The following is a 25,329-nucleotide window of genomic DNA, read 5'->3' as shown; positions in this document are numbered from 1 at the left end:
GTAATGTTTCCACAACTCATGAGTGTAGAAACTCTACAGATCTACCTTCCTACAGCAGGTATTTGCTGGAGAACATTCTGAATCTCAACTAATTCAGGACTCATCTTGCTATGCCTGACTTGCTGTGATCATCTGGGAAAATGGATGCTAAAAATCAGTCATTTATAATGTATCAGGACAGACTTTTGTATCTACAAGTCAATGAAATATTCACACTTTGTAGACATCTGCTTTTGCCCTAATAGGGCTACTAAACTCTCATTCAGTGTGTTCAGTGTACACCTTTCTGGGATCTCATGCTACTGTGCTGTGCATCAAAAGGTTTGCAACTCAATCCTCCTGGCAGGACCAGGAAACACTGATGAAGTGCACATTTGCCCCAAACATTCTTCAGTCAAGGTGAGAGAGGGTTAAAGGCTCTGTCTTCTCACTCAGCTGTCCTGAGTGAGAGGTGGCAGAACAGAGGCACTGGGTTACACACTGTGTGCACCCAGCTGAGACACCTCTACCAGTCTAAAAGGTAAATAAAGGGTTTGGAGGTACTTGAAGCACCAGCTGAACACCACCCTGTGAGCTCCTGTACAACCCTGTCACCCTGCTGATGCTCCAACAGACACAGTGCTCATTTGCCTTCACTTGATAAACTCTGCTTGTTTGGGGACCTCCTGAAGACAAAAATGTACTGTCACTTCTGGCTGTCAGGGAAAGCAGTGCTGGCTATTGCAAAAATTATTCCAACCCAGGAGCTGCAAATACACCTGCAGACAAGCTGACACAACCTGTCCCAAAAAAAGTCCCTGCACTGAGCATTAACCCCGAGCTAACAGCACTTCAAAAGCCAAGGGCTGTATTTTCTGAGTCCAACCCCTCGGCCCCACTTCCCACAAGACTAACTTTTATTCTCTGAGTGCTTGTAAAGCTCTAGGCTGATTAAATAAATGTTTTCCTCTTTGGTGAACGTGAGAGCTTAAGATTTCCTATTACTCATGCCTTCAGCTCCGTCCTTCCTTCCAGAACAACAGTGAACAAGAGCCAGAGAGAACAATAACAAGAATCACACTAGGAGAGCTCACATGCCAGTGGGTCTGGTAGAGGAAGAACTAATTACCAACAGACATGTTCTGCTGGCCAAAGGACACAATTAAGTGCATATTTGCTGTGTTACATTTGCACAGCTGCACTCGTTCACTCTCCTTTCAGAGATAACTCAGCACTGACAGAGAGCTTTTAAACATGTAGAAAGCTTTACTTTTCTCTTTAAGTACTACCAAAACTATTATGTAGTTGAAAGAGTATCTGAGAATCTGAGAGTAAAAGCACTTCCCTTTCTTCCTTTTTTTTTTTTTTTTTTTTTTAGTTTTTTTTTAGTTTTTATGAACTGTTATTATAGGCCCATTTGAGAGACAAACCTATCCAATATCTATTCCTGCCATGACTCTGAGGAGAATGACTTGATTTCTTAACTCTCCTAAGGACTTTGCAGCAGCACAAAGAATAATTCAGACTCATCTTTTAAACCCCTTAAGGAATGTCATGAATTGTAAAACAGGAACTGTGGCAGTAGCCTAACATTTTCCACTGAAGCTTTATTTTAATTACTTGCAGAGGTCACAGAACCTTCAACCCTGTTTGATGTTCAGTGTAACATCAAATTCCATTGTTTCCTTCTCTGCAGGCTTCTGTGATCTCACGAGTGGCTGGAATAGCATAAACACTATGAAGACCAAAATTTGCTTCTAATAACATCCTGACCCAAACTGTCCACTCATTTTTCCCAGGCTCTTATCTGTTGAGCAAGTCACTACAAATATCTGTGCTCAGAAAAAAAAATAGAAGTGCAGTTTCTTTGCTTCCAAAGGATTTCAGAATCTACCATAAGTTTCTTTATTACTCCCAATGGAAGGAAAGTGTAATAATTTTTTTTTTAAAATTAGTCCTTGTCCAATATGCATCTTTCAAATTTGGACCTTCTAAAGCTGTTCTTTACACTCCTGTCACATCATCTCAATAGAAGCAGCTCTCAGCAGAGCCTCTGCCTGTGTTCAACCTGCAGCAGGATGGAGCAGCAGGAAGCAGAGCTCACACTGGCAGTTCCCAAGCTGGGGGAGCTGCAACAGACAGGGCTGGGGAAAAGTGGGAAATGGAGCGTGAGGCTGTGACTGTAAATCTGAATGACAACAGGCATGGAAGGGACATGGGAGACCCTCTGAGCCCACCAATGACTGCTGGGCTGCCTTGGGGGAGACAAAACCCCAGCTGCCCTGCTGGTAGGAGCACTTGCACTGTTAATTCATGCCCAGTGTCTGATTTTATACAAAAAATACTTCCCAGCATTCCAACAGTGACTGACAATGTCGTGCTGGTATATCCCTTAATGGATGGACTGTAATAAACTTTGTAACTTATTAATGTTAATTCCATCCACACACAATAGTGTCATACCCATCAGCTGCTGCTGACAGCAGTGCAATTATTCACTGCATGGAATACAGCTTTCCTTGTAGCAGAGATGTGAGTAATCACTCAGGCTAAATCCCCAGCTGTGAAACTGCTCTCCTGGCATGAAGAAACAGCCCTTGTGGCAGCTGAACACCACCTGCACTTGGTTTAGTAGGATCCTAGAAGTTGCTTGTGATTGCACTGTCAGCTCTTCTTGAGTTCTCACTTTCCTGCAACACCCAGAGTTGAGCAAGCTGCACACACAGGTGAGATGTTCAGCTGTCAATTATGGTCTTTATGGAGCTCCTCATTCTGTCTTTACAGGACAAATCTACCTATTGCTACACACAGGGTCAAAGCTGAGAATCATGTTACTTACACAGTTAACAGCAGGTCAGTAGAGAGAAGAGAATTCAACTACACTAAGAAATGCACCCATAGGAGGCCAAAGTGGCTGGGTAGAACCTTGTGGGCAGTACAAAGGAGCAAAGCAACAGCAAATTCAGCTTCATTGCCTACTGCCAGGACTGCAGCATCATCTCTGTTAGGATCTTATTACAGATTTAAGCACCAGAAACTTAATCCCACTAACTGAATATGTAGGCAATCAGAAGCAATCCAGAAGAAATATATGTACTGTATTTTATATTTTGTTACGTTTCATTTTTATCTACTATTTTATATCTATAATACAAATCTGTGAGTTCACTACCTTCATTACCCCTATTTTAGGTGCATATGAAGGCAAAATCCAGCACTATTTAATTTTCTTTTAAACTCCATTTGTTGCAAAGATTATTTTTTAGTTTTGAACTCCTCATCAGCAAGTATCTGACACAAATTCCTTCTCTATTTCTCAACAATGTGGAACAGCTCCAGTTCATAAGTACAGGTGTGGGCTTTCTACAGCTTCTGTAATCTTAAGGCTTTACAAAGCATTAGATAAGTAAATATTCCTTTATGTTGCATTCATTTTGCCCAGCATGATTTTTGACATGAAAAGATACTTCAGAAACTGAAGGACCTGCTTCCAGCCACATTCATATTGGATTTGTAATTAGAATTAACCAGCAGAGTTACTTTACAGTAACCCCACCATAGCGCCGAGGCCTTTCCAAAGAGCCTAGTGCTGGAATAGCTGTAATTTAGACTCCAGCAGGCAGCAAAACCCCTGTGCTGACTCCAGGAGTGCAGTGCAGGTGTGCTGAGCTGTAATGAGTGCCCCAGGTCTGTAGCAGGGTGTGAAACCATTCCAGCCCCATCTCCAGCCTGCTGGGAGCAGAGCACAGCCCTTGGCTTGGTTCAGTGCTGAGTGCCAGCCCTGTGGCACAAGGGAAGGGACAGCAGGGAGCCCTGGGAACGGGTTTTGGGCTGGATACACACAATATCCAATCTTCCACAACACCGGGAATCTCCCACTTCCCAAATTCTCCTCATGCTCTCTCTCATTAGGGGATGACAGAGCCACTGAGTTAGCACGAATTTGGAATTGAGCAGGGAGACACCACCCTGTTTCTCCTTTTAACTCTGCACATGCTGGTCCCTCAACCCCCTCCTCAAATGCCTGATGTTGTGCATTAGCAGGTCACATCCACTGCAGCTGCATTTGCAGTGCTGCAACAATAGCTCCAAATGAAAGTAACTTGAACAGGAAAGAACTTCCTCAGTCAGAAGAAATACAGCTGACTCCAACCTGCTGAAATTCAGCTAGCAAGTCAGTAACAAACCTCCTCTGTATCTTAAAAAAATTCAAGATACATTATTTATTATTGTTTCATAAATCAGAAAATTTTGCACCTGACAGCCAGTAACAAATACTGGACGTCATTGTAATATAAAATCTTTTTAGCATTTTCAAAAATTAGCACATATCTCCAAAGCTGATTTGATTGCTTCTATGGACAAACAGAAATAGAGAGCACTGTTAGATATGTATATATATATAATTATGCATCTGGCATTTGGAAGGAACATACATATTCCTAGATCTTAAAGTAACCATAAAAGGAACACCAAACAATTTTTAAGACATTCTGCTGCAAGTCCCAATCATAAGAACTGAGATAATATTAACTAAAGAGAAAAAACAAGGCAATGACTAAGTAATTAAATTAGAAATAAATATAACTAATTGGAAAGATAAATTTACCAAAGAAATAACTAGGAACACTATGTTTAAAGACAAGAAAAATCTTTACTACAGTATGCTGTGAAAAAAACCCAACAGATCAGGCAAAATTCCCTTGTGAGCTGTAGATGAAAATTGATGAAAAATGACAAAGAAAAGGCAGGAGTATTCAGGATGTGTATCTTTAGGGTCTGTATTTGACAACGCCAATTTCCTGTTTGATACTGTTTATTGAGCAAGATTTTTTTAACAGCGTTTTTAACAAACCAAGATTTACAAATTATTCAAGACCTGAATAATTCGAACTCAAAAGAGGCTTAAGGAAAATGTAGCAAGGCATTGCTGAGACAGATGGCTCTGATAGCAGGGGAGGCTCTGCTGAGCCAGATAGCTCAGAGATCACTTCCTTCAACCCACAGCATGAGGTACCACTGGCCAAGGCAAGAACACAAAACCTGCCCTGGTAAAGCTGCTGGTGACTCACAGGCAGTGCTTGTTTAAGCCATCTAAACCAACCAAGTGTGTTCTAACAGACTGATGGAAAATACCTGCAAATCAAGAAGGCAAGGCCCTGTGAGACTGAGCCATGGTCTGGGCAAATGCAAAGGACAGAGGAGTTGGGGAACATCATTAAAATCTCCCAGGAAAGGCTCTCACAGAGTACCTGACAGGACCTGTTCTTCTGATCATTTCATGTATACAAAGAATATAAAGGAAAAGCAGAAAAATTGTATAGCACTGGTGGGTGTGTCCCCATGGATTTGCAGAAGGGAATTCAGTGCAAAACCATCAGCACAAGGTGAGCCTTCAGCTGTGGTCCTGAAGCACTCAGAGTCCAATCATTACTCAGATAAAGGCTTCAGAGGGCACCAGATCACAATGACAGGTGATTAAAAGCAGAAAAAGGATGGAATAGCAGGAAAGAGCAGGAGCGCTTTTAAATCCCACTGAAAACTCTGTGGCATCAAAAAGGTGGAATTAGACAAATTTAACCTCAAAACGAGGTGAAGTTTCTAAAAAGCAAAGGTAATTTAAGCAGCACGAGGGAAAATTTTTGGCCTTGCAATTGTTCTGCAGTTTTCATGACTGGGTAATTTCCCAAAGGATAAGCTTTTATTTGGTTTCTAGGGAAAAGCTCTGATTTTGAAAAGAGAAGGTCAAGCAAGATGACTTTAGCAGTGCTTCTGACCTTAAAATCCATTCCAGTGGGCATTTCATATTGAAGATTTTACAAACGCATCAGGCAGCTCCTAGGGAGCACAGGTCACACTGGAAAAATTTCCAAGAGAGTTAAATCAGTTCACTGAGACCTGTCTTGGCTAAACAGCAAAATCCCTTGGAGCCAGAAGGCAGCTTTGGCTGATCTGACCTGTGGTTCACTGAGACAGTTCCAGTGCAAGGCCAGGAGAAGTTCTGGGGTTCTGCAGCAGCCCCAAAATTGCTGCTGACCCTGAGAGCTCAGCACTGTGGCAGGGCTCTGTGCCCTGGGGAGGGCTGAGGGAACAGCTCCAGGAAAAATTAATGGTAAACCTTTCAATGGGCAAGGGCAAACCACCTCTGACTGGTGAACAAAGCGAGAGCTTGGGAGTTTAAGCAACTCACCCAGGACCAAAATTAATGCTTCCAGCAGAGCCAGGAAGAGGAAAAATCTCAGAAAACCAGCCTGGGACAGCCCTAGACCTAAGTACCTGTAGCCAGTTTTCTTGTTCATCTCCCACAGAACTGCCTTTCCAGCTGTCTGTCAGGAGGCTGATTCAGGAACCATGCAAGCTTTGGCATGTGATTCAGCAGAGCCTGGGCTCCACTCTGATATCTGCGTTCACTTCACAGGGAGTGTCCCAAAAACAACAGGGAAACAAGAGCTGCAAGGGCCAAAGGAGGGGAGTAATGCATGAGGTCAGACTCAGTACATCCACAGAAAACAACCAGAGAATATGAAACAAAATTAGCCTGTAAGAAACAAAGCAACATGCAGTTTATGGCAGCTTATACCATGGAGACTGATGGATTGTTCTGACAGGGAAACATCTTGTGTGGGAATTAAGCAGGGAGTATTTTTTTCTGTTAGTGACTAAAGCCTGCTCTTGTAGGAAACTGATCCTATTGCAACCAGTCTGATCTGATAATGCTTTAAAAAGTCTGAAGAATGGGGTTTTATCCTTGATTACCTGCAATGCTAACTACTACCTGTGGATATCTCTTACAGCAAGAGGTCACAACAATCAACAGGTGACAACCTAGGGAAAGGACAAATTTGCTTCTAATATTTTTCTTCCCAGTCACTCCACAATCATTCATATTAGTTATGAGCCTGTATTTGACTACATCCAGACATTCCTCAGGAATCGTCGTTTTGAAATTCTGGCCAAACTGTTAATGTTACACTAAATTTAAAATGGAAATAAGAAAGGACATCAGGGCAACCAGTGGATAGTTAGTGCAGAGAAATAGTTGACTCTTTTTCAAAAAGAATAACTTTGAATAAATGTCAGACCACCAACATGTACTGTGCTAGAAGCACAGCCTTTTCTTTTTGGCAGAAGTCCTTTTTTTTTCTATTTGTCAGTCTTCTAATTGCTGATATACATGATTTCCAATTACAGCTGCAAAACTATACAAGTACATTTTTGAATCCTTGCTGGCAGGAATGACTATGCATGTTGGAGCCAAGACACAGTAGGGATTTTATTCCCTATCTTGTTTACTTCAGCTTCATATAAAAATCAAGATTTCTATATACCACAGAAAAACTATTCCCACATATTACTGTAGTGATAAGCAGGAAAGAGCTGATGGACAAAAAGCAGAAAGGGATATCTAACAACATTTGCTGCCATTTGATCTTCCACTGACTATAGCATCTCTATGATTTTGCCTCAACAGCAGCAGTTCAAGCATGATGGTGAGATAAATCTGCTTAAAGTTTCTTACTGCCTCAGTTTTCACTCTCATCACTCCTTGGAAAAAAGTTTCCAGCCAAGATGCAACTGAGAACTCTAAGCAACAGCAAATCCATCTTTATGCATAACAAATCTCTCTCTCCAAATCCTACATGTAAGAGTCAATTACTTAATATTGTAACTTACACTCAAAGGATTTACAAGAGTTATTTCCTTGACCTCTGCAAACCACAAAAAAATCCCAAACTAGTTTCACAGACAGTTTAAATGCCAGAGTATCTGCATTGCTGGTGATGAAAAGATGCATCTCTTACTGTGTGCTATTCTCCCTCTTAAAAAGAGAAAGGCTTTTCATAAATGTCACACATTCCAGATATCTATCCAAAGAGCTTTTAAACCTGTATGATCTTCTGATGGAGCATAAGCATATAATAAAAATCTACCCATCTTGTACTTCAGGTGGTCATTTCAAACATCTGATCACCCATAAAATACTCCCATTTCTTCATCTGTAAAACCACCTGCTCAGTAAAAACAGGTGTTAATGCTATGGACTTCAAAGTCCCTAGAAATTCCAAACATATCTTTTGGGTTAGTATTTGTTTTTCTTAACTTTTTTTTCCCCCTCAGGAGAACACCCTGACAAAGCAGACAAAGGAGAGAGGTGGCTGAGTCCTCATGGAGTGAGTGCTGAGCACAATATCAGGATGGAGCCTCCTACAAACAGGTGACAGCCACAGACTTGCCCCAACAGGCTCTTCTCCACTTCTCAGGTTTCAAACATGTTATTGCTGCATTCTTCCCAACAATTATTTTTTATGGGAGATAGGTGTAAGTTCTACCCCAGTCTTCTAGAAGTCAGATGCAAACTTTTCACTGATAGGAAGGCTTAAAGCAGGAATTAAAAACAAAACATCAGAATCCTGCAAAAAATATATCACCACTTAATCCATTTTTCATTGTGATTTCAGTCCAGGAGAAACAAAAAGTAACAGAAGGAATTTCACACTGCTGCAGAGTGCACAGCCACATTCCCCTGGCACCACAGCCCAGCTGCCAGTGGGGCTGTGACACTGCAGGAACCCCTGCTTCAGTCTGAACACTTTGGGGCAGGGATCATTATTTGTTTTACATCTCTTGTGGGTGATTTTGGCAGGTAGGACCAGCACAATGCAAAGGTTTAAAAGATGGACAGAAGAAGCAATGGGAGCCACAAAACAAAACCAGAGTATTATGTTTTCCCTAAAGGGGTCTGCTCTCAGAGAACAAGATGTGTTCTGCAGGACAGACATGCAATTGAATTCTTAATACAGTTAGCTAACAGAAATTATACTCATCCAGGTAATCTGCTCTTCTGCTAAAAGCTGCTATTTGTTCTGTGCACCTCCAAGACATGAAAAAGCTACTTATTTTGTCTGTTCCATGTTACTGGAATACCTGCAGTGGCTATTTGTCACAAAGGCTGCTGGTGGTGGCAAGAAACTTTATGCTCATATAAATGCCTCTACTGAAATGTAATTTTAAAGAATTGTGATCAGTCTGCTACAGTTTTTTTAGTAATATTTAGTACAAGAAACACACTAGAGAATATTTAACTAAATCAGCAAGGTAGATGCTAAAGATGCTTTGTCAGGATATACAGATCCTAATCAGCAACAGTGTACTCACAAAAGCAACTTATAAAGATAAGCCATAATTTTATAAGCACCTGAGAGATTTCACAAATCCCTTTGTGGCAATAAGGAACCTTTAATTGGTTATTTTTTCAAATTACTTGTTACAACCTGCTCTTATTATTCACCATCTTTACATCCTCTTAACATTCCTCCCCTTCCTATTGATGTTCAAATTGACTGAAGGATGGTTTCCAAACCACTGCTGGGAAGTTAATGCCTTGTGATTATGCTGCCATGGCAACTGAACTTCTGTTAGGGCTCTGTCAACTTCAGATACTTATAAATCAAGTCCTTCCCAACTACAGATTCCCCTCCTGCCAAATTCAATCTTTTGATGGGGGGAACCACTAAAATTCTGTTAGAAAGATTTTTACATTAAGTAATTGATATAATTTTTCTGCAGGTATATTTGTTCTAGATTTTTTTATCTTGTGCCTGGTGTGGTGTTCTCAGTATTGCAGCAGAGTATTTATTTTTCATCAGGGAAGGGTAGTCTCAATAAAGTTAAATCTATGTTGCTACTCAGCTACATAGGCAACCTGTTTGAATCATTTATCCATATTTTGAGTTACTATTAAATTTTTCATTTCCCTGCTTTTATCCAAACAAACTGCACATTAAGAAAAAAAATCAGCATTCCACATTAACTGATAAAACACATTTCTCAGCAAAAACACAGGGAAACTAGAAACAAACGCTAAACTTATTTCTGTGCAAAAAAATCTCCAAAGTGACTGAAAGAGCCAAGAAACTCTATCAAGAACTGTTTAAGGTAGAGAATGGCATTGTTCCATACACAGCTATCAGTTGCAGTCAGAAACAGCCCAAGCTCTGTGCCATTCTCCTCTCTTCCTGGCAGTTTAAAAACAAGTGTAGCTGCATTCTCTTTATCCAAACCACACAATTATACACAGCCTTTAAAACAAAACTCCTTCTGGTGCACAGAACTAAAGCACAAGTTCCCATTCTGATCCCCCTGGCCAGCCCTGCAGCCCCATCCCAAAGCTGCCCCCCTGCCCTCCCAGCACAGCCATGGCCCTTCCCAGCTCAGCTCAGCTCTGCTCTCACAGCCAGGGCTTTGTTTACCTGCTCTGAGGGGTTTTTCACTCCAGCTCCATTTCCTCCTCACTCCTCTGGGGCTCAGACAGGAGCAGAGCAGTGCCTGGTTCTGCTGAGCCTGGAGCTGCACCCAGCCCGGAGCTGCACTCCTCCTCCTCCTCCTCCTCCTGCTGCTGCACACACCCACCAAAGCCAGCACATCACCCTCCCTGCACATCAAACCCACCGGGCTGCTGCTCGGCCATCCCACTCGGGGAAAGGAAAAGGGAAAGGAAAAAAAGGAAAAGGGAAAAAAGGAAAAGGGAAAAAAAGGGAAAGGGAAAGGGAAAGGGAAAGGGAAAGGGAAAGGGAAAGGACACCGGGCCAGGCAGGAGCAGGACCTTTCCTCACCACTCCTGTGTGTCACTGTTTGATGGCCACACAATTCACAACATTTTTCCCTTGGGGAGAGGCATCTGCTGACTATGAACTCAGCACTCTCCTCCTCTGGAAGTTATTAAATATTACTTCCAAGCTTCTGAAGAATTTATACAGAATTCATGCGGCCTCCTGGGTGTTGGTCTAGTTCTGTTACAAACAGGGAGTTTCACTGAGATTGTATTCCAGCCCAATTCAGACTGATGCAGCCCAAGTGCTGGGGCCACTCCCCACTGGTACCTGTATCCCTTGATCCTGTTTGCACATTTTGGAATGAGATGATGCTGCAGGCACACTCTAGGAACACTGGATGAGTTTTCAATGGCCTCTGTGCTCTGACCCTATCTGATCTCTCCCAGGTATTTTCCACAATCAAAAAGATCCTGTGCTCTGCTGTGCACACCTGACTAAGAGGGCAAATGACCACAGCACGTGCTTCTGCTCTTGTCAGCATTTACCTGGGATGTTCAAGCAACATGGTCACATTTTCTCCTTTATTCTAAAGGCAGTAAAATGAAACACAAATCAAATCACAGAACTAACAAATCATACACTGAACTCTACTGCTGCCTGTCATATGCTCTGTGGCTTTTCCCCCTGGATTATTTTGGTGTGTGTGGATTACAGCAGTGACTGGGAGATACTGGTTGAGAGCAAAGTCTCTCCCAAGCCTGTAAGACACCTAAAGCAGAAGATACGTAATGGTATGAAAGCAGAATGGTAGTGCATTCTTCAGGGATATTATTTTTCCACAGCTTTAACACACCACCAAACCTGTTTGGATCCATCCTATCATCAGTCTCTGTTTGGTTCACCAATTGCTTCATTTATAAAAGTGTTTGAACTTTTACTTCACATCAACCTGTATTACCAGTACAGGTTGCATCATTAAAATCCAGTAAATTAAATATTATATGATACTTGTTTACCTTCTATTTGTTATTTTTCTGTAACTCCACAAATTGTTGTTATGCATTATTGTTATGAAAACAGCCTTGCTAAATATTTTATTTGGCAGAAGAACATATGCTACTTTTTCATTTAATGTTTCTGAACAGAACTGAAATAAATCTCAGTTTAAGAGATTCTCCACATGGCTCCTCAATCTAGAAAGTGTTTTAAGAACACAGGACCAGGTACATGACTGTACTGAAGTACCTGATAAATTGTCCATGGACCTCTGCAGAGAAGGGTGATGTTTTCACATGAGCTATGAGCCTAAGTCTCCTTAGAATAGATTACTTAAACATGCACTCTGCTGGGTGTCTCTGAAAGTCAATCAGCTGAAGCATCTGAATGCTAAAACTCACATGAGCAGAGCTGCTGACATGGGTGAGTGTTTGCAGGAGGCAACACTTCACCAATATAGACAGGCATTGTTCACATTATTCATTTACAGTTTGTATGGGAACAGTAAGGTTGTTCTGTGATTGTATTTATTTGTTTATTTATTTAGTATTTAGCAGACTCATTCATGCCTAAAGAATCAGCAGAAACTTCTATGAATCCCTCACAGCACAGGTCTCGAAATCTAGTTCTGAAAACAACAACTGAAGAAATTTACAGGCCTTTTTGGGTCACATTCTTTGCCTCTTAAATACAGATACAATTTTCTTAGAGAAATGTAGCAGCTTTCACAGTTTGTTTGTTTTCCCCCTCACATAATTATTGTTATTTCCTTCTAACTTCAGAAGTCAAGGTGTGTCAGAATTGACACCTTTCAGAATTAGTTACAGCACAGATGAGACATCTTAAAATTCTGGCAATTTAACTAACAATATTTACAAGCACTAAACTTCATTCATGTTAAGTACCACATCTTAAATTACTACTCCTCTTTAAAATCAGGGGCAACTCAGCATAAATTACAGTATCACAAACATATTTAGAACTTGACCTGACCTTGCAGTCTGAAATCAAGGGAACCTTCTGGTGGCCTGGACTCTTTTCAGGTCCATCTGTGAAAATGGCACTGTGCCACTGCTTACAAGGTGGGGTGCAAGATTCAACAGTGCACAGGAAGCAAACCCAGGGCAGGCAGCAGCCCCTGGAGCAGGAACTAGAGCTATGCACAGCCAGGAGAAATCACACCAGAGCCTCTTTTTCTTTTCCTTTTTTTTTTTTTTGCCAATTAATATTAAGCAAAAAGCATTATAAAAATAAATGTGTGGAGGAGCAAGATGATTAAAGCACTTGACAGCAGATATATGCATCTCTAGATCATGAGATCAAATCCTGGTCATATCAGCTACAGCTGGAAAAGGTGAAAATTTTAAAAATCTTGATCTTATTCTCAGTCTTTTCATACAATTTCATGCAAAATATGCAGCTTTTTCTGCCCTCATGTCCTCTTTTGCAGAGCTAAGAGAATATGGCTTAGAAGTGTTGTAAGACGTTTTAGACAAGCAAAGATGGAGTATATGGATGATCCATCATTCTCTGAAGTCAGCTGGAAGCTTCTCAATGATTTCCCATATTTTGAATTAAGCCCTGGAGTAGCAGTTATACTGTGTATGAAAAACACATTAGCCAAAAATCATTTAGGTCGACATCTTTCAAGTGGTAAAGTTTACTGAGATTTGTGGAGTTGCACAGAAATTTTCAGGTTTAGGATTAGACAGGCATCTTTCAAGAGGCAAGCCCTGAAGCTCTGAAAACCATTGCTCAGTGGGAAGTCTGTGTAGAGCTCCTCACTCTCACTATACTGTTACTGCCTGCTAAAAACGTTTTTTACCAGAGTTAATGGGAAAAGAGTAATTTTTTATAACTAAAGGTTCCTTTCTGCTAGAGAAATCCAAGGAAGAGCACTGATCTCTATTGCCTTGACAACATTTCCTCAAACACTCAGGCATTAAAGTATTCATGCTCAAGAAAGTTGCAATATCTATTTCATATTGGACATTTACCACATTTTTTGTGTTGGCATGCTCTCCTCTATCATCTGTGAGTATTTGTCACAGAAAGCAATGTGCCAAATAATACATCACAAATATCTGAGCTGGCTTAAATGCACATGGTATTTTTCCTGCATATTTCCATGGCTACTGAAAGTAGTTACACCTATGATCTAGAAAAAAAGAGCATTCTTCCATGATTTGTGGATATTAGCAAAATAAATTCTGTCTTTCTCCTAATGCATTTCCTAACTGAGCAAAGGGATCACCTCTACAGAGTGGCTGGAGGGAGTTTGGCCTTGAATCTCAGTCTGAACCCAAACTTTGGCTTTTTTGACGGGTTTTGTTGAGGGTGCTCCAGGGCACAGCAGAGCTGCTGCTGAGATGAAGACTCTTAGGTGCTCATGAGGAATGGATTCTCTCTTGCTGGGTGTTCATTTTAGGGGACTGAAAAATCTGACTTTCTCAGAGGTGCTAAAGCCATACTGAGGGACAACACAAGCAGAAGTTGCAAGTCTGAAATGTTGCAAAGAACCTCCATTTCTCTTCAAATAAAAATAAATAAATAAGTGAAATAGGTTTTTACAGGTAAAATAGACAGCACCAGCCTCTGTGAACCCAAAGCTAACTTTCATGCTTTCCTCTCCCTTCAGTATTTCTACAGACTGCCCTGGATGTAATAAGAATAAGTGGAAATAAAGCAGCACCAAAAGGGCTTGCTGCTAATCACTTCTGATCCATTAGAGGGAAGTGTTTGTACACAATGTACATATAATTCCCTTCAACCACTTCTAGTAATTTCTTTGGATGAAGATGATGAGAGAGCAGACTCTGCTTCTCACATAATGAGTTATTTTATTGACAAATAAAATGAAATGTACTGATCACTATGTTTACTATAGGATCATTTTTATTAATAAAGGCAAAATACAAAGTGTTTTGGGTTTTTTCCTGACTGCATGTTAGTAAGCATAATTTGGTCTGGGAGACAAGCTCTACCTAGAGAATTCCTGTAAGGGTGCTACTTCACACCAAAATTATGGTTTCCTTCTCAAGGGGAAAACAGCAGAATAAGAGACAACCCACATGATATAAATCATCAAAAATACCCACATTTCCCAAAGAAACATTGCCAAAGAAAACAAAGAGGGAAGACAGTAATCCTCCTGTGAGGATCTCAAGCTTCATCTAAATTAAAACTTCAGGTGAACTGAAAGGTTGTGGGTGATTTCCAGCAGAGGATAAGGAGATTGTTAATTGTCCTGCCTCAAACAGCTCTGCAGCCCTCTGTGAGCTGTGCCTTCCTGTGCTGTGAATTATCTCCTGTGGCTGCTTCCGATCTCATCTCCCTCATTAGCAGAGGATTTGTGTCATGCCCTGACCCCATCCTTTACACGACCTCTGCTGCCCAAGGGGACACACACACGTGCTGACACATGGTTTTCCCATGCTAGCTTTTGACTTATTAGTTCCCTGAGTCATATTTCGAGGCAGCATTTAGTGCTGCCTCTTTGGGACTGTGCATGTCTGACAGGGAGGAGCCACCAAACAAGCCCACAGTTGTGATTAACTGCTCTGATTGTTGAACAGCAGCTGCTCACCTCTATCTGCCAAACTTTTCCAGCAGCACTTAAAAGACACAGAATGTCTGAATATCTGTCCTGCAGCTGCATTCCCAGATGATACTTGGAGAACTTTAATCATAGATTATCCAAGCTGCTAATACACACTGCAATTCAGTAGGGCCGGTATCTGAACAGCCTCCCTGCCTACACAATTTTTTTGGTGAAAATTTTTTATGATTTGGCCAGCCTATACCTTACAGACAGCAGTCAGAACAACACAACTTCTACAGGCCATCGAGGAGTTTGGTCTCAGTTATGTGCTAAGAACCACTGCTGCCCTCTGCTGCAGTGTTTTGGGTTGTGTCTCTGATAAACAGTGAGACCACAAATATTCAAGTACAATTTCTAGACTGAACCAGAACTTAGCATGCTTAATGCTTCCATTACTGGCAATATCATTCAAAAGCTCTGTTTCTAATTCGTGAGAAAAGTCTGATGCTGCAGGGACCAGGTTAAATAGAAATAACTTTACCTTTTTTATCTGATTTTGACTCTCAGAAGAGGGACACCCTTATAAGAGTTTGGACATGCTTCCTTTCTGCAGCAGATGCTGTCTTGTCTTCTCATAATAAATAGCCATAGGAGAATAAGAACTATGAAGTGAGAAACTCACCTTGGGGCCAAAATAAACACCACGGTTCTGGGATACAGAATGTTATATTAAATTATGAATGCTATGAAAGTCAGATTAGCTTAAATTATGAATGAATGTTAGCTTAAGTTATGATGGACAGCCAAGTTCCAGGTCAATTGAACTAATCTTTCCTTAGTCTCAGTTTATCCAGTTCTGATGGGATACAACTCATGACCCCTCAAACAGTTAGGTTTCTTCCTCACTGATGCTAGGAAGAGTAACATGAGTGCAACCTTGCTATATTCACAGCTACTTCACAAAATGTTCCAGACAGAAATATTTCTTTCTTCCCAGTCCTCCACAGACTCCAATAACCCTCTCTTTTGTCATGTTCATCTGAACAGGCTGCATTGCTTATTGGTGAGTGCAACTGTCATGTACAGCTAAAACAATTTTAGACTTATTTTATGTTTCCCAATCTCACAAATTCAATTACTTCTCTCCTGCACAGCATTGGAACTGCAGTATCTCCAATACACAATGCTAAATTGTAAAAACTCATCAGTACTTAGGAATAGATAAGCAGATGGTGGCAGGGCAGAAGAAGAAAGCCAGAGACACAGCCTTCCTACTCAGGGGAAAACCCAGGCTGCTCTCAGCAATTATCTGAGCAGGTCTCCAAAGGAATCAGACACACATTTCAAAGGAGGCAGGCTCAGAGTGTGGCTGATGAAAGAACTGTGCATCCTTCCAAATGCTCAGGGTGTCCACAGGAGCTCTGAGTCCCTCACGGTGACTGGTTCATATTCTGGATGCTGAGGCAGAGAAACCTCCACAATTAAACCACAATACCATCTTGTGTCAAACCTGAAACTTTGTACAATAGGGCTGACACAGTCCTGCATGTGTAATAGATGGGACACAAAGAAGGGAACCTGTAACACATTCTCACTTGCAACTTCCAGCTGCTTTTATTTTTTGTGACACTTTCAGGTTTATTCTCAGTTATTTGCTCAAAAACATTTACTCCAGCTCCTGACCTGAGATCAGGGCTTAGGTTCTTTCCACTGAGCAGAGTTTCCTACGGGGACAAGAGTTAAGTTTTGCTTCTCATATCTCAATGACAAGGAAGGTCCTCTGTGTTTTGGCCCTTAAACAATTCAGTCATGGCACAGAGGAATCCAAGCATAGTTCAAGGATTCCAGCTCACCAGAGCCATGAGAGATGGAGGTTGGTGCTGACATCTCTAAAAAGATTTGACTGGTCTCAATGAGAACACTGAGGACTCCAAATAAGAGTCAGCATTGAGGACTCCAAATAAGAGTCAGCAAAGGAGATTACTCAGATGGTTTCTGCCTTCTCATTTCTGAACACATATTTTACCTCTCCAGCACATTTCTCCCTCTCACCTTCTCAGCATCATTCAAATCATGTGTAAATCTCATGTGGTAAGTTCTGACAAACTTATGGTTGCTAAAAGTGATTCCAGTAATTAAATTACTTCTGTAAATATATTAAATCTGACAGAATAAGCAGTGCAATGTGCTTAGCAGATCACCATGAAGAGAGAAAAACAGAAACCACATACCCATAGAAACTAGTGCAATTAATTCTGTATCACACACTTTTCCTGATGACCGCAAAACTAAAACACTGAAAATAATTCTGAAAATCAGCAACTTTGTTCAAGAATCAGTAGGAAGCCTTTCTATGAGAATTTCTGTATTCTCTGCAGTTAGGTGAGGACATAATGGGTGGCTCAATTCTTCATAAACTCTAGCTCACAAAACACCTACCTCTAGGACTTTCCCAGTAATGAACTGGTGACATGCTTCACACTTGACTCCAAAAAGAACTTGGTAGTCCTTTTCACAGTAAGGAGCACCATCTCTGAAAAAGAAAATTCACAAATTACAAACCACTTCTTATTAAACAGGTTACAGCATGACTTTCTATCTTCATTTGTCTTCAGCTTTGTACTCCTACACACAGACCCAGGGAAATGGGGAGAGTTCAAGGCAAACACTTTGTAGTACAAGAAACAAAAATAACATTCTCACTAATGCCTCTTAGAATTGTTCCTTAAATTTCCATCCAGAGAAGGCATGCAGGACAAACTACTGAAGCAATCCTCCTTCTTTAGAGCAGACTCTCCACACCTACAGGTGGTGCAGCTCCAAGGAATCAGTGTAGCTGTCTCTGGGGTGGAGAGGAAATCACAGTCTAGCACAAGCAGACAGTTTTTGTTCACTTCAGAAAAAAGAAAAAGCCTTTGGTAGGCTGCAAGGCTATAAGCAGTGACTTTTCAGTGTAAGGCAATGTAGTATTTTGTGTGAACAAGGAACATACAGTAAAAGTGGAAACACTAGTCAGTCTAGGAGCATTTCTTAGGCACCAGATTGTTTTTGAGAAATTGCAGATGCTACTTCTTATAAATATTACACACACACAAATGACAGGTTTGTGAAATGTACATGTTTCATTATTTTTTCTCTGTGCTATATGCCTGAAGGGAGAAAAAGAAACTGTATCTTCATTTCTGCTCTTTTATAATTTCCCTATTCTCTTCCTCTACACCTTCCACACAAAACCCTCTTCATTAGTTTTTTATATGTTGATGAGAAATACAATGTCAGGTCAATCACACCATCACATTTACTCTATTATCTAGCAAAGGTAACAAATAGAAAATTAGCATTTTTTTTTCCTCAAAAATCACATGTTAGAAAGCAAAATGACACAATGCTTTATCTGGCTACTACAGAAAACACATGCAACAATCCACCTAATTCTCTATGGGAATGTGGAATGATACCTCTTTAAGACTTTAAGGTATTAAATGTAAACTGGCATTATTAAACATGAGCTTTCAGTTGCACTTTGCAATTCACTTTCCCAGCTCAGCTCTCACTGGGAACAAAGACTTTGGTGTGTACAAAAAGGTGGTCAAAGCAGGACTTCCAGATGTGAATTTTGCTGCAAGCCCTTCTCTGCCAGCAGTCAGAACTGTGCCAGGAGTTCAGCAGAGCAGCAGACAGAGGTTACTCACTTGCTGATGTATTCCCCAGTCAGGACCTTCCCACAGGCCTTGCACTTAAAGCAGCCCAGGTGCCACTGCTTGTCCAGGGCTAGCAGTGCTTGTCCATTTTTGATGTCTCTTCCACAGCCAGCACAATCTGCAAACAAGCAAACAGATGCATTTGCTGTCAGCTGCTTGGTTCATTAACCTTAATTAACTGCCTGTCTGTCACAGCATTTGGCAGCCAAAGGGATGAACTGCACAGAGTGCAAAGGCACATCTTTCTTTCCTTAAACCCTTCCCATCTTCCTTTCCTTAAACCCTCCCCAGGTCCTGCACAAAGACTCAATCTTTCTCCTTACAGACATTCTCAGTAGAAGAGGGAAAGTAATTCTGTTTTTCATGCTGTTTATGACTCAAAGACCACCTGGAAAGCTCTGTACAAACTCCAGATTCTGTCAGGAACAAGCTACCAAAAAGTCTTCGCTGTTCCTGTCTTCCACAGCAACCAGTGTGTCTGGTTTTGCTTCAGCAAGACTGAGAGCTTGCACGGAGCTGAGAGCAGGGCCAGGACTGCTCCTGTCCCCGTTGGGTGGCAGCAGAGCCCCGCGTGTGGCACAGGGAGCAGGGACAGTGGCGCACCTTGCTGAGGGCCAGCCCTGGCACACACCTGCCTGCAGGGACACACCTGGCTCCAGGGACAGCCTCCAGGGCACACACCTGCCTGCAGGGACACACCTGGCTCCAGGGACAGCCCCCAGGGCACACACCTTGCCCCAGGACACACACCTGGCTCCAGGGACAGCCTCCAGGGCACACACCTTGCTCCAGGACACACACCTGGCTCCAGGGACAGCCTCCAGGGCACACACCTGCCTGCAGGGACACACCTGGCTCCAGGGACAGCCTCCAGGGCACACACCTTGCCCCAGGACACACACCTGGCTCCAGGGACAGCCTCCAGGGCACACACCTTGCTCCAGGACACACACCTGGCTCCAGGGACAGCCTCCAGGGCACACACCTTGCTCCAGGACACACACCTGGCTCCAGGGACAGCCCTGCGAGGGCACACATCTTCCTGCAGGGCCAGCCCAGGGCAGGCCTGACAGCCCTGTGAGGGCTGCAGTGAGGGTGTTGCTGTCCCCCCACAGCTATGGGAAGCTGAAGTTCTCCCGGTTTCTAATCAGCAAAAGGACTCTGGCTCAGGAGTTTTGGTACTTTCCTGGTGGTCACTTTTCACTGCAATCAGTCCTGATGGCAGAAAGGGAAGCAGAAGCCAGGAGCACTCTGTCCCAAGGGGTGCCACAATAGCTCATGTTACATCAGAGATCTCCAGCTCAGCCCCAAGCTTCCATTCCTCTCCCTTCAAGCATAAAATACTCAAAAAGATCTCCTGTTAAGGGGCAGCCCAGCACATGGTAAATCTGAAGGGACTGATGTGGCAGGCAGCACTGAACTGCAAGGGTTGTGCTGCTGTGCCAGCCTCGGGGGACAGAAGGACAGGGAGGGGAGGGCCTGGAAGCCCAGTGAAGTGGAAAGGGAATGCCCATCAGCTGAGGCACTCATGGAAGCCACAGAGATAGCCTGGAACAAAAGATTTCCCAGATATTACCATCCCCAGACTTGGTGTGCCTTTGGTGAATGCCTGAAACATCAACAAATCCCAAGAAATGGAGACAAACCGAAGTGAGCAATGTGAGCTGTTAAAACCCAGGCAGCAGGGATACATCACCCTGGCTCCAACACTCAAGCTGACTGAGCAAGCACAGCCCAAAAACCTTCATCTCCTCATGGGTTTAAGCCCAGGCAACACCATGCCTTGCAAAAGCGCAAGTCCAAGTTTATTATCACAACTGATAATGAGAGCAATCAGTCCTTCTGACTAAAGGGCATGACTTTGGATAATGGGCCAAAACAACCCCAAATATGTGCTGCACATTCCTGCTATCCAGGAATCCACCACCCCATGTCCCTCTTCCTACCAGCATTCTTCTTCTTCTTCTCAAATCCCCTAAAAAAGGAGGGGAGGGGGACTAAGCACAGTGGTACCTTGTGACAAAGTGCAAGTCACAGACTTCTGACACAGCTTGGACTTGAAAAGCAGCCCTGAGATGTCCTAACACCAGGACTTTGCTCTAGAGGACATAAGTTACAAGCTGAAATGATGAAATGACAAGGAGTGACACCCTGTAATGCATCCCTCTGCTCTGCCATGACAGCTGAAGGCTCCATGCCAGGCTGGGATGACAGCAAAGCTGGCACAGGTCACCAAGGCAGGGAGGCTCTGGAATGTCCAGCACAGGCAGAGGAAGGGACAGACATGTGTCAGAGAGGCTTGGGCACGCTGATCTCGCCTTTGGTTTGGGGAGGATACTGCATCACCTCTTGGGGTCCCTCCCAGCCCTCATTTCCTTCAGCTGAATCTGAAACCATGCAGCCTGGGCTGTGAGGGCAAATGGGATCCTGCCCCCAGTCCCAGTGGGTGCTGGGCTGCAGTTTGAAAACAGCCCCCATTTGTCAGCCCCCAGCACTCCTGCTTCCTCCTGGTGTGCCAGCCTCCAGAGCCAGCCTGGGGCCTGGCACACTGGGATGCACTCCCTGAGATATTTTCCCTCAAAAAATCTGCTGCATTTCCCTCAAAAAATGCTGTTTTCATTTTTGTTTGGGAAACTTTTTCACCAAATTGAATTTTCTCAGAAATTGAATCAATAAAGAGATTTTAAAAACACTTAATTTCTAAGGCAGTGGGAATAGAGAAACTGCCTTACACAAAAGGTCTACCTAGTCCAGCATCTTTATTGATGCCAAAACCAGATACCTGGGGGAAGCAGGGATCCATGGAGTACCTCTGACTGTTTAATTGCTTCTTTGTAAGCCAAATCACAGTAAGTCTGAGCACCAGACTTAGCATTGTGCTCATGTTTAATACAGGGGTTGGCAACATCCTTTTATTATTCTATAGCACCAGTGACATCTACACTCTTTCTGGGTTCCTTGAAGTGTTTTGCAAAAGGAAATGAACATCATTTCCATTCTGCTAATACAACAGACACATTGAATGTCTAGAAGCAAAGTAAACAGCCCAGTGCTGCTGTATTAGGCTGAGATGGCTTTTAAATAAATCTGATTTTAATTCTGACAAAACTGTTGGTATATACATGAAAAGCTTGCAATTATCATTATTTCCTAAAATAGAACATGAATAAGGCTGGGCTAAGAAAAGACCATTTGTTCATCCAAATTCTACAAATAAAAGCCATTATGATCTCAGGCCTGCATGAGGCACATTTAAGCTCTTGGCTGAATGTCACCAGGGTATGCAGGCAGGAGCTCAGTATCACATTAAGCACAATCTGTATCTGTCTAACCTATAACTAGCACATGCTGCAAATAAAAGGGCTGTGAGGTAAGAACAGAGGTCCACAACCATATGCCAGAGCAGACTGAAAAACCTGACAATTCCTCCTGGATTTGTGCACGATGGTTCCCACCATGGTGCTCTCTGGTTTCCCACCTGGCTCTAACAGACTGCACCCCTTGAATCTGAGCTTTCTTGCATCTTCTTTTTGCCACATCACCTGGATTCTTCCTCACTGCCACTCCTTGCACATGACACATTCAGCAGTGCCAAGAAAACAAGGAGGAGGAGGCAGACAGTGCAGCGTGCCGGTGAAAATGCAGAGAGCACTTAGATATATGTCATGTTTGACATGTCTGGGTACAAAACAAAATGCCTGGACAAAGGAGCTGTGCTGTGAAGTCAGCCAGCCCAAAAGCATGGCAAAGTGGGGGGACAGGGCACCCCATTATAATATAATATATGATTTAGACCTCCACTCTGCCACCACCTTTAGCAGCCCCACTAAAAGACAGAGGTCAGGCTGTGCTGCCACCCATGACACCTTGCTTGTAAAGATATGAGAAAATGTGTTTCCCTTTTTAGCATCTGCACCACCCCAGACATCCAGGAGTGAAGCATCCTGCACAGCAAGCCATTTGTCACTGTCTAAATTAAGCAGTGGATTTTCTGCCTTTGCCTCCCTCCCCTGCTCTCAGCCAATAGTGCACAGGTGAGCTCAGAGCTGATGCAGCTTTGGGATTAACCCTCAGCACACAGAGTAGGACTTTACCCACTCCCATGGGGATTGCGTTACAAATTTAATAGCAAATATTCTTTATCCCACATTCTCTGCTTCACCCCATATGATTTTTGAAGGAGAAACCATCTCTGTGTGCTTTTGTCCTAATAAACAGGGATATGCAAAGTCATGTGAATGATTACACCAGCTCTGCTCCATGCAGGGTTAGCTCTGTGCACAAAGCTAATAGCAGTCTGATTTAATTAAGTCACCAAAGAGTTCATTTCAATCCTGATGGCCATCACATATCTAACAGATAAAGTCTGAAGCTGCCACAACCCCCACAGGTCACAGGTATTTTGTACTCTTATTACACTCTGTAACTATTTCCCCTCCTTATCAAACATTGATAAATGAGCTTTACAAAGACAGCACCAGCAGGCGTCTGTTCTGAAACAGGAAAAGCAGGGAAGAACTGGGGGGGAGTTTTGTTATTATTTTAATACTTAAAAGAAACAATAAGTTTTCATTGGACTTACACTGAAATACATTATCAAACATAGCTGGACCTAAAGAGGCAGTGATTTGCAAGTGATGAAAGAGGCAAATATGATCACTGGAGTCAAGGTCAAGAAATCTCTTAAGTATAAATAGCTCTTAGTCACCTTGGAAAACAACTTATATCCCAGTAATTCTTCTGTGGCAATTTGAAGGTTGTGCAATTACAATTTGTCATAGAGGTGGGAAGACCACAGTTTTTTCTCTGTCACCCTTTAACAACAGAGCAGGCAACACCTTCTAAAGTCTTGCTTTAAAATTGAAAGGTTTGATGATATCATGCAGGCTTTTCCAGATCTTCAAGATATTTCTATCAAAGCTAAAAATACAAACTCACCATGTTCACAGCAGGACAAATGTTTTCAAAGTTTAAAGCATGACCATTTGGTCATTGAGGCTGTGCTAAGTTCTGGAAGTCTGAGAAGGACATACGATATTGGGAGTTTTACGTGCAGGATTTCAATCTGAGCATGTAACTCAGGAAATCTGCTGCCAAACCCCTTCTCTTTGCCACTGCAAGGATGGGAAATGTTTGTCAGAACAAATTCACTATTGCCCTTTTGCTGAAGGCAAAACAAACCCACATAAGCAGCCTTGTACTCTTGAAATCTAACAATAAGAGGCTGGGCTCATACAATGGAGGGAAATAAATTTCCCATGGGAAGTGCAGTATAGCTTTGACAGTTTATTATAAATGGCAAGTTGGGAAAAACTGATATTTTCAAAACAAGTAGTTAGAGAAAATAAAACTATTTTAGTTGATTAAATAGGGAAAGAAATCCCAATGGCATGAACCGGCATTCTTTGCTTGCAGCTCGACTCCCTGGAAGCATCTGAGTGCCCAGCACTGACTTGTCTGTTTAAGAGACACGTTGTTGTACATCTTGGATGTATCATTAGACCAGTCACTAGTGCTGTCCCCCAGGGGCCAGGATGGGGCCCAGTCCTGTTTAATATCTTTATTCATCATCTAAATTGCACCAGGGTAGGTTTATGTTGGACATTAGGAAGAATTTCCTCAGAGAAAGTGTGATTAGACACTGGAATGGAAAGGACTGCCTGGGGAGGTGCTGGAGCTGCCATCCCTGGAGCTGATAAAGGAAAGCCTGGATGTGTCACTCAGTGTCATGGTCTGGTTGGTACAGTGGTATTGGGGCAAAAGCTGGACTCAGTGATCTCAGAGACCTTTTCCAACCTCAGTGATTCTGTGATTACTGCAAATTGCTGTTTCATCACCTGATTTGATTTGAAGTGATTCAGAAGGTTGAATGCTCTTCCCCACCCCCAGTTGGGTCTGTATTGATTTAAGTGTTTAACAGAGAAAGGCAATTCCTTATTTCCACATCCTTCTACTCCTCATTCCCAAAGGAAACCAAACCAAATGACCTTCTGACACATTACTCCAGCAAACAGTCCCTGAAAAAACTGTATCACCAAGTTAACCAATCCCAGCTCCCTCTTCAACCCAATCTTTCACACAGGTATCTCAACTGAGAATAAGAGGGTGGATGAAACAGGAGGAGGAAGAAAGAGCAAATATACACAATGGAAGAGAAGAGTTTTTAATTGTCCTATAAAAGAAAGATAAAGTTTTTGGGTTTCTTCCCATCCCAGCAGCCCCAGAGCCCCACCTGTAAAACTACTCTAAAGGATAAACCAGGACCAGGTACATATAAACTGAAATCAGTCTTTTATCCTATCATTTCTTTTACCACATTTCAGTACTCAGAATTCAAAGTCACAATTCCCACTCACAGTACCCCAAGGGAACTGCACCATTATCTCAGAGTTTCATTGTTTAACACCCAGTTCATGGACAGCACATTGTGTCTCTTCATTTGCAGACTATTTTGGATCATTTTCAACTGTTACTCTTGGAAAACAAGCAATTCCAACAGGGTGCAAACTCCCCAAAATAGGAGTGAAACTCATGACAACCTTTAGGAAGGTTTTTATGT

At 42.4% G+C, this 25,329-nt stretch overlaps 1 protein-coding gene across 3 annotated transcripts in view; it reads right to left on the bottom strand.

Annotated features, from left to right (window-relative positions):
• The window catches only part of ABLIM1 (actin binding LIM protein 1), a 187,000-nt gene that overhangs the window by 50,087 nt on the left and 111,584 nt on the right, over nt 1-25,329 (bottom strand). For all 3 annotated transcript variants that reach the window (XM_054277060.1, XM_054277058.1, XM_054277059.1), the window contains exons 5-6: nt 18,762-18,888; nt 17,509-17,602 (exon numbers count right to left, since the gene is read on the bottom strand). In XM_054277060.1, the coding sequence (XP_054133035.1) occupies nt 17,509-17,602; nt 18,762-18,888 (221 nt within the window). The remainder of the gene's footprint in view (nt 1-17,508; nt 17,603-18,761; nt 18,889-25,329) is intronic.

This window comes from Melozone crissalis, unplaced genomic scaffold, assembly GCF_028551555.1.
Source record: "Melozone crissalis strain CALT ecotype California unplaced genomic scaffold, PUWL_Pcris_2 ptg000019l_1, whole genome shotgun sequence".
Lineage (NCBI taxonomy): Eukaryota > Metazoa > Chordata > Aves > Passeriformes > Passerellidae > Melozone > Melozone crissalis.
The sequence above is the reverse complement of the archived record's forward strand: the minus strand, read 5'-3'. Positions and strand labels throughout refer to the sequence as shown.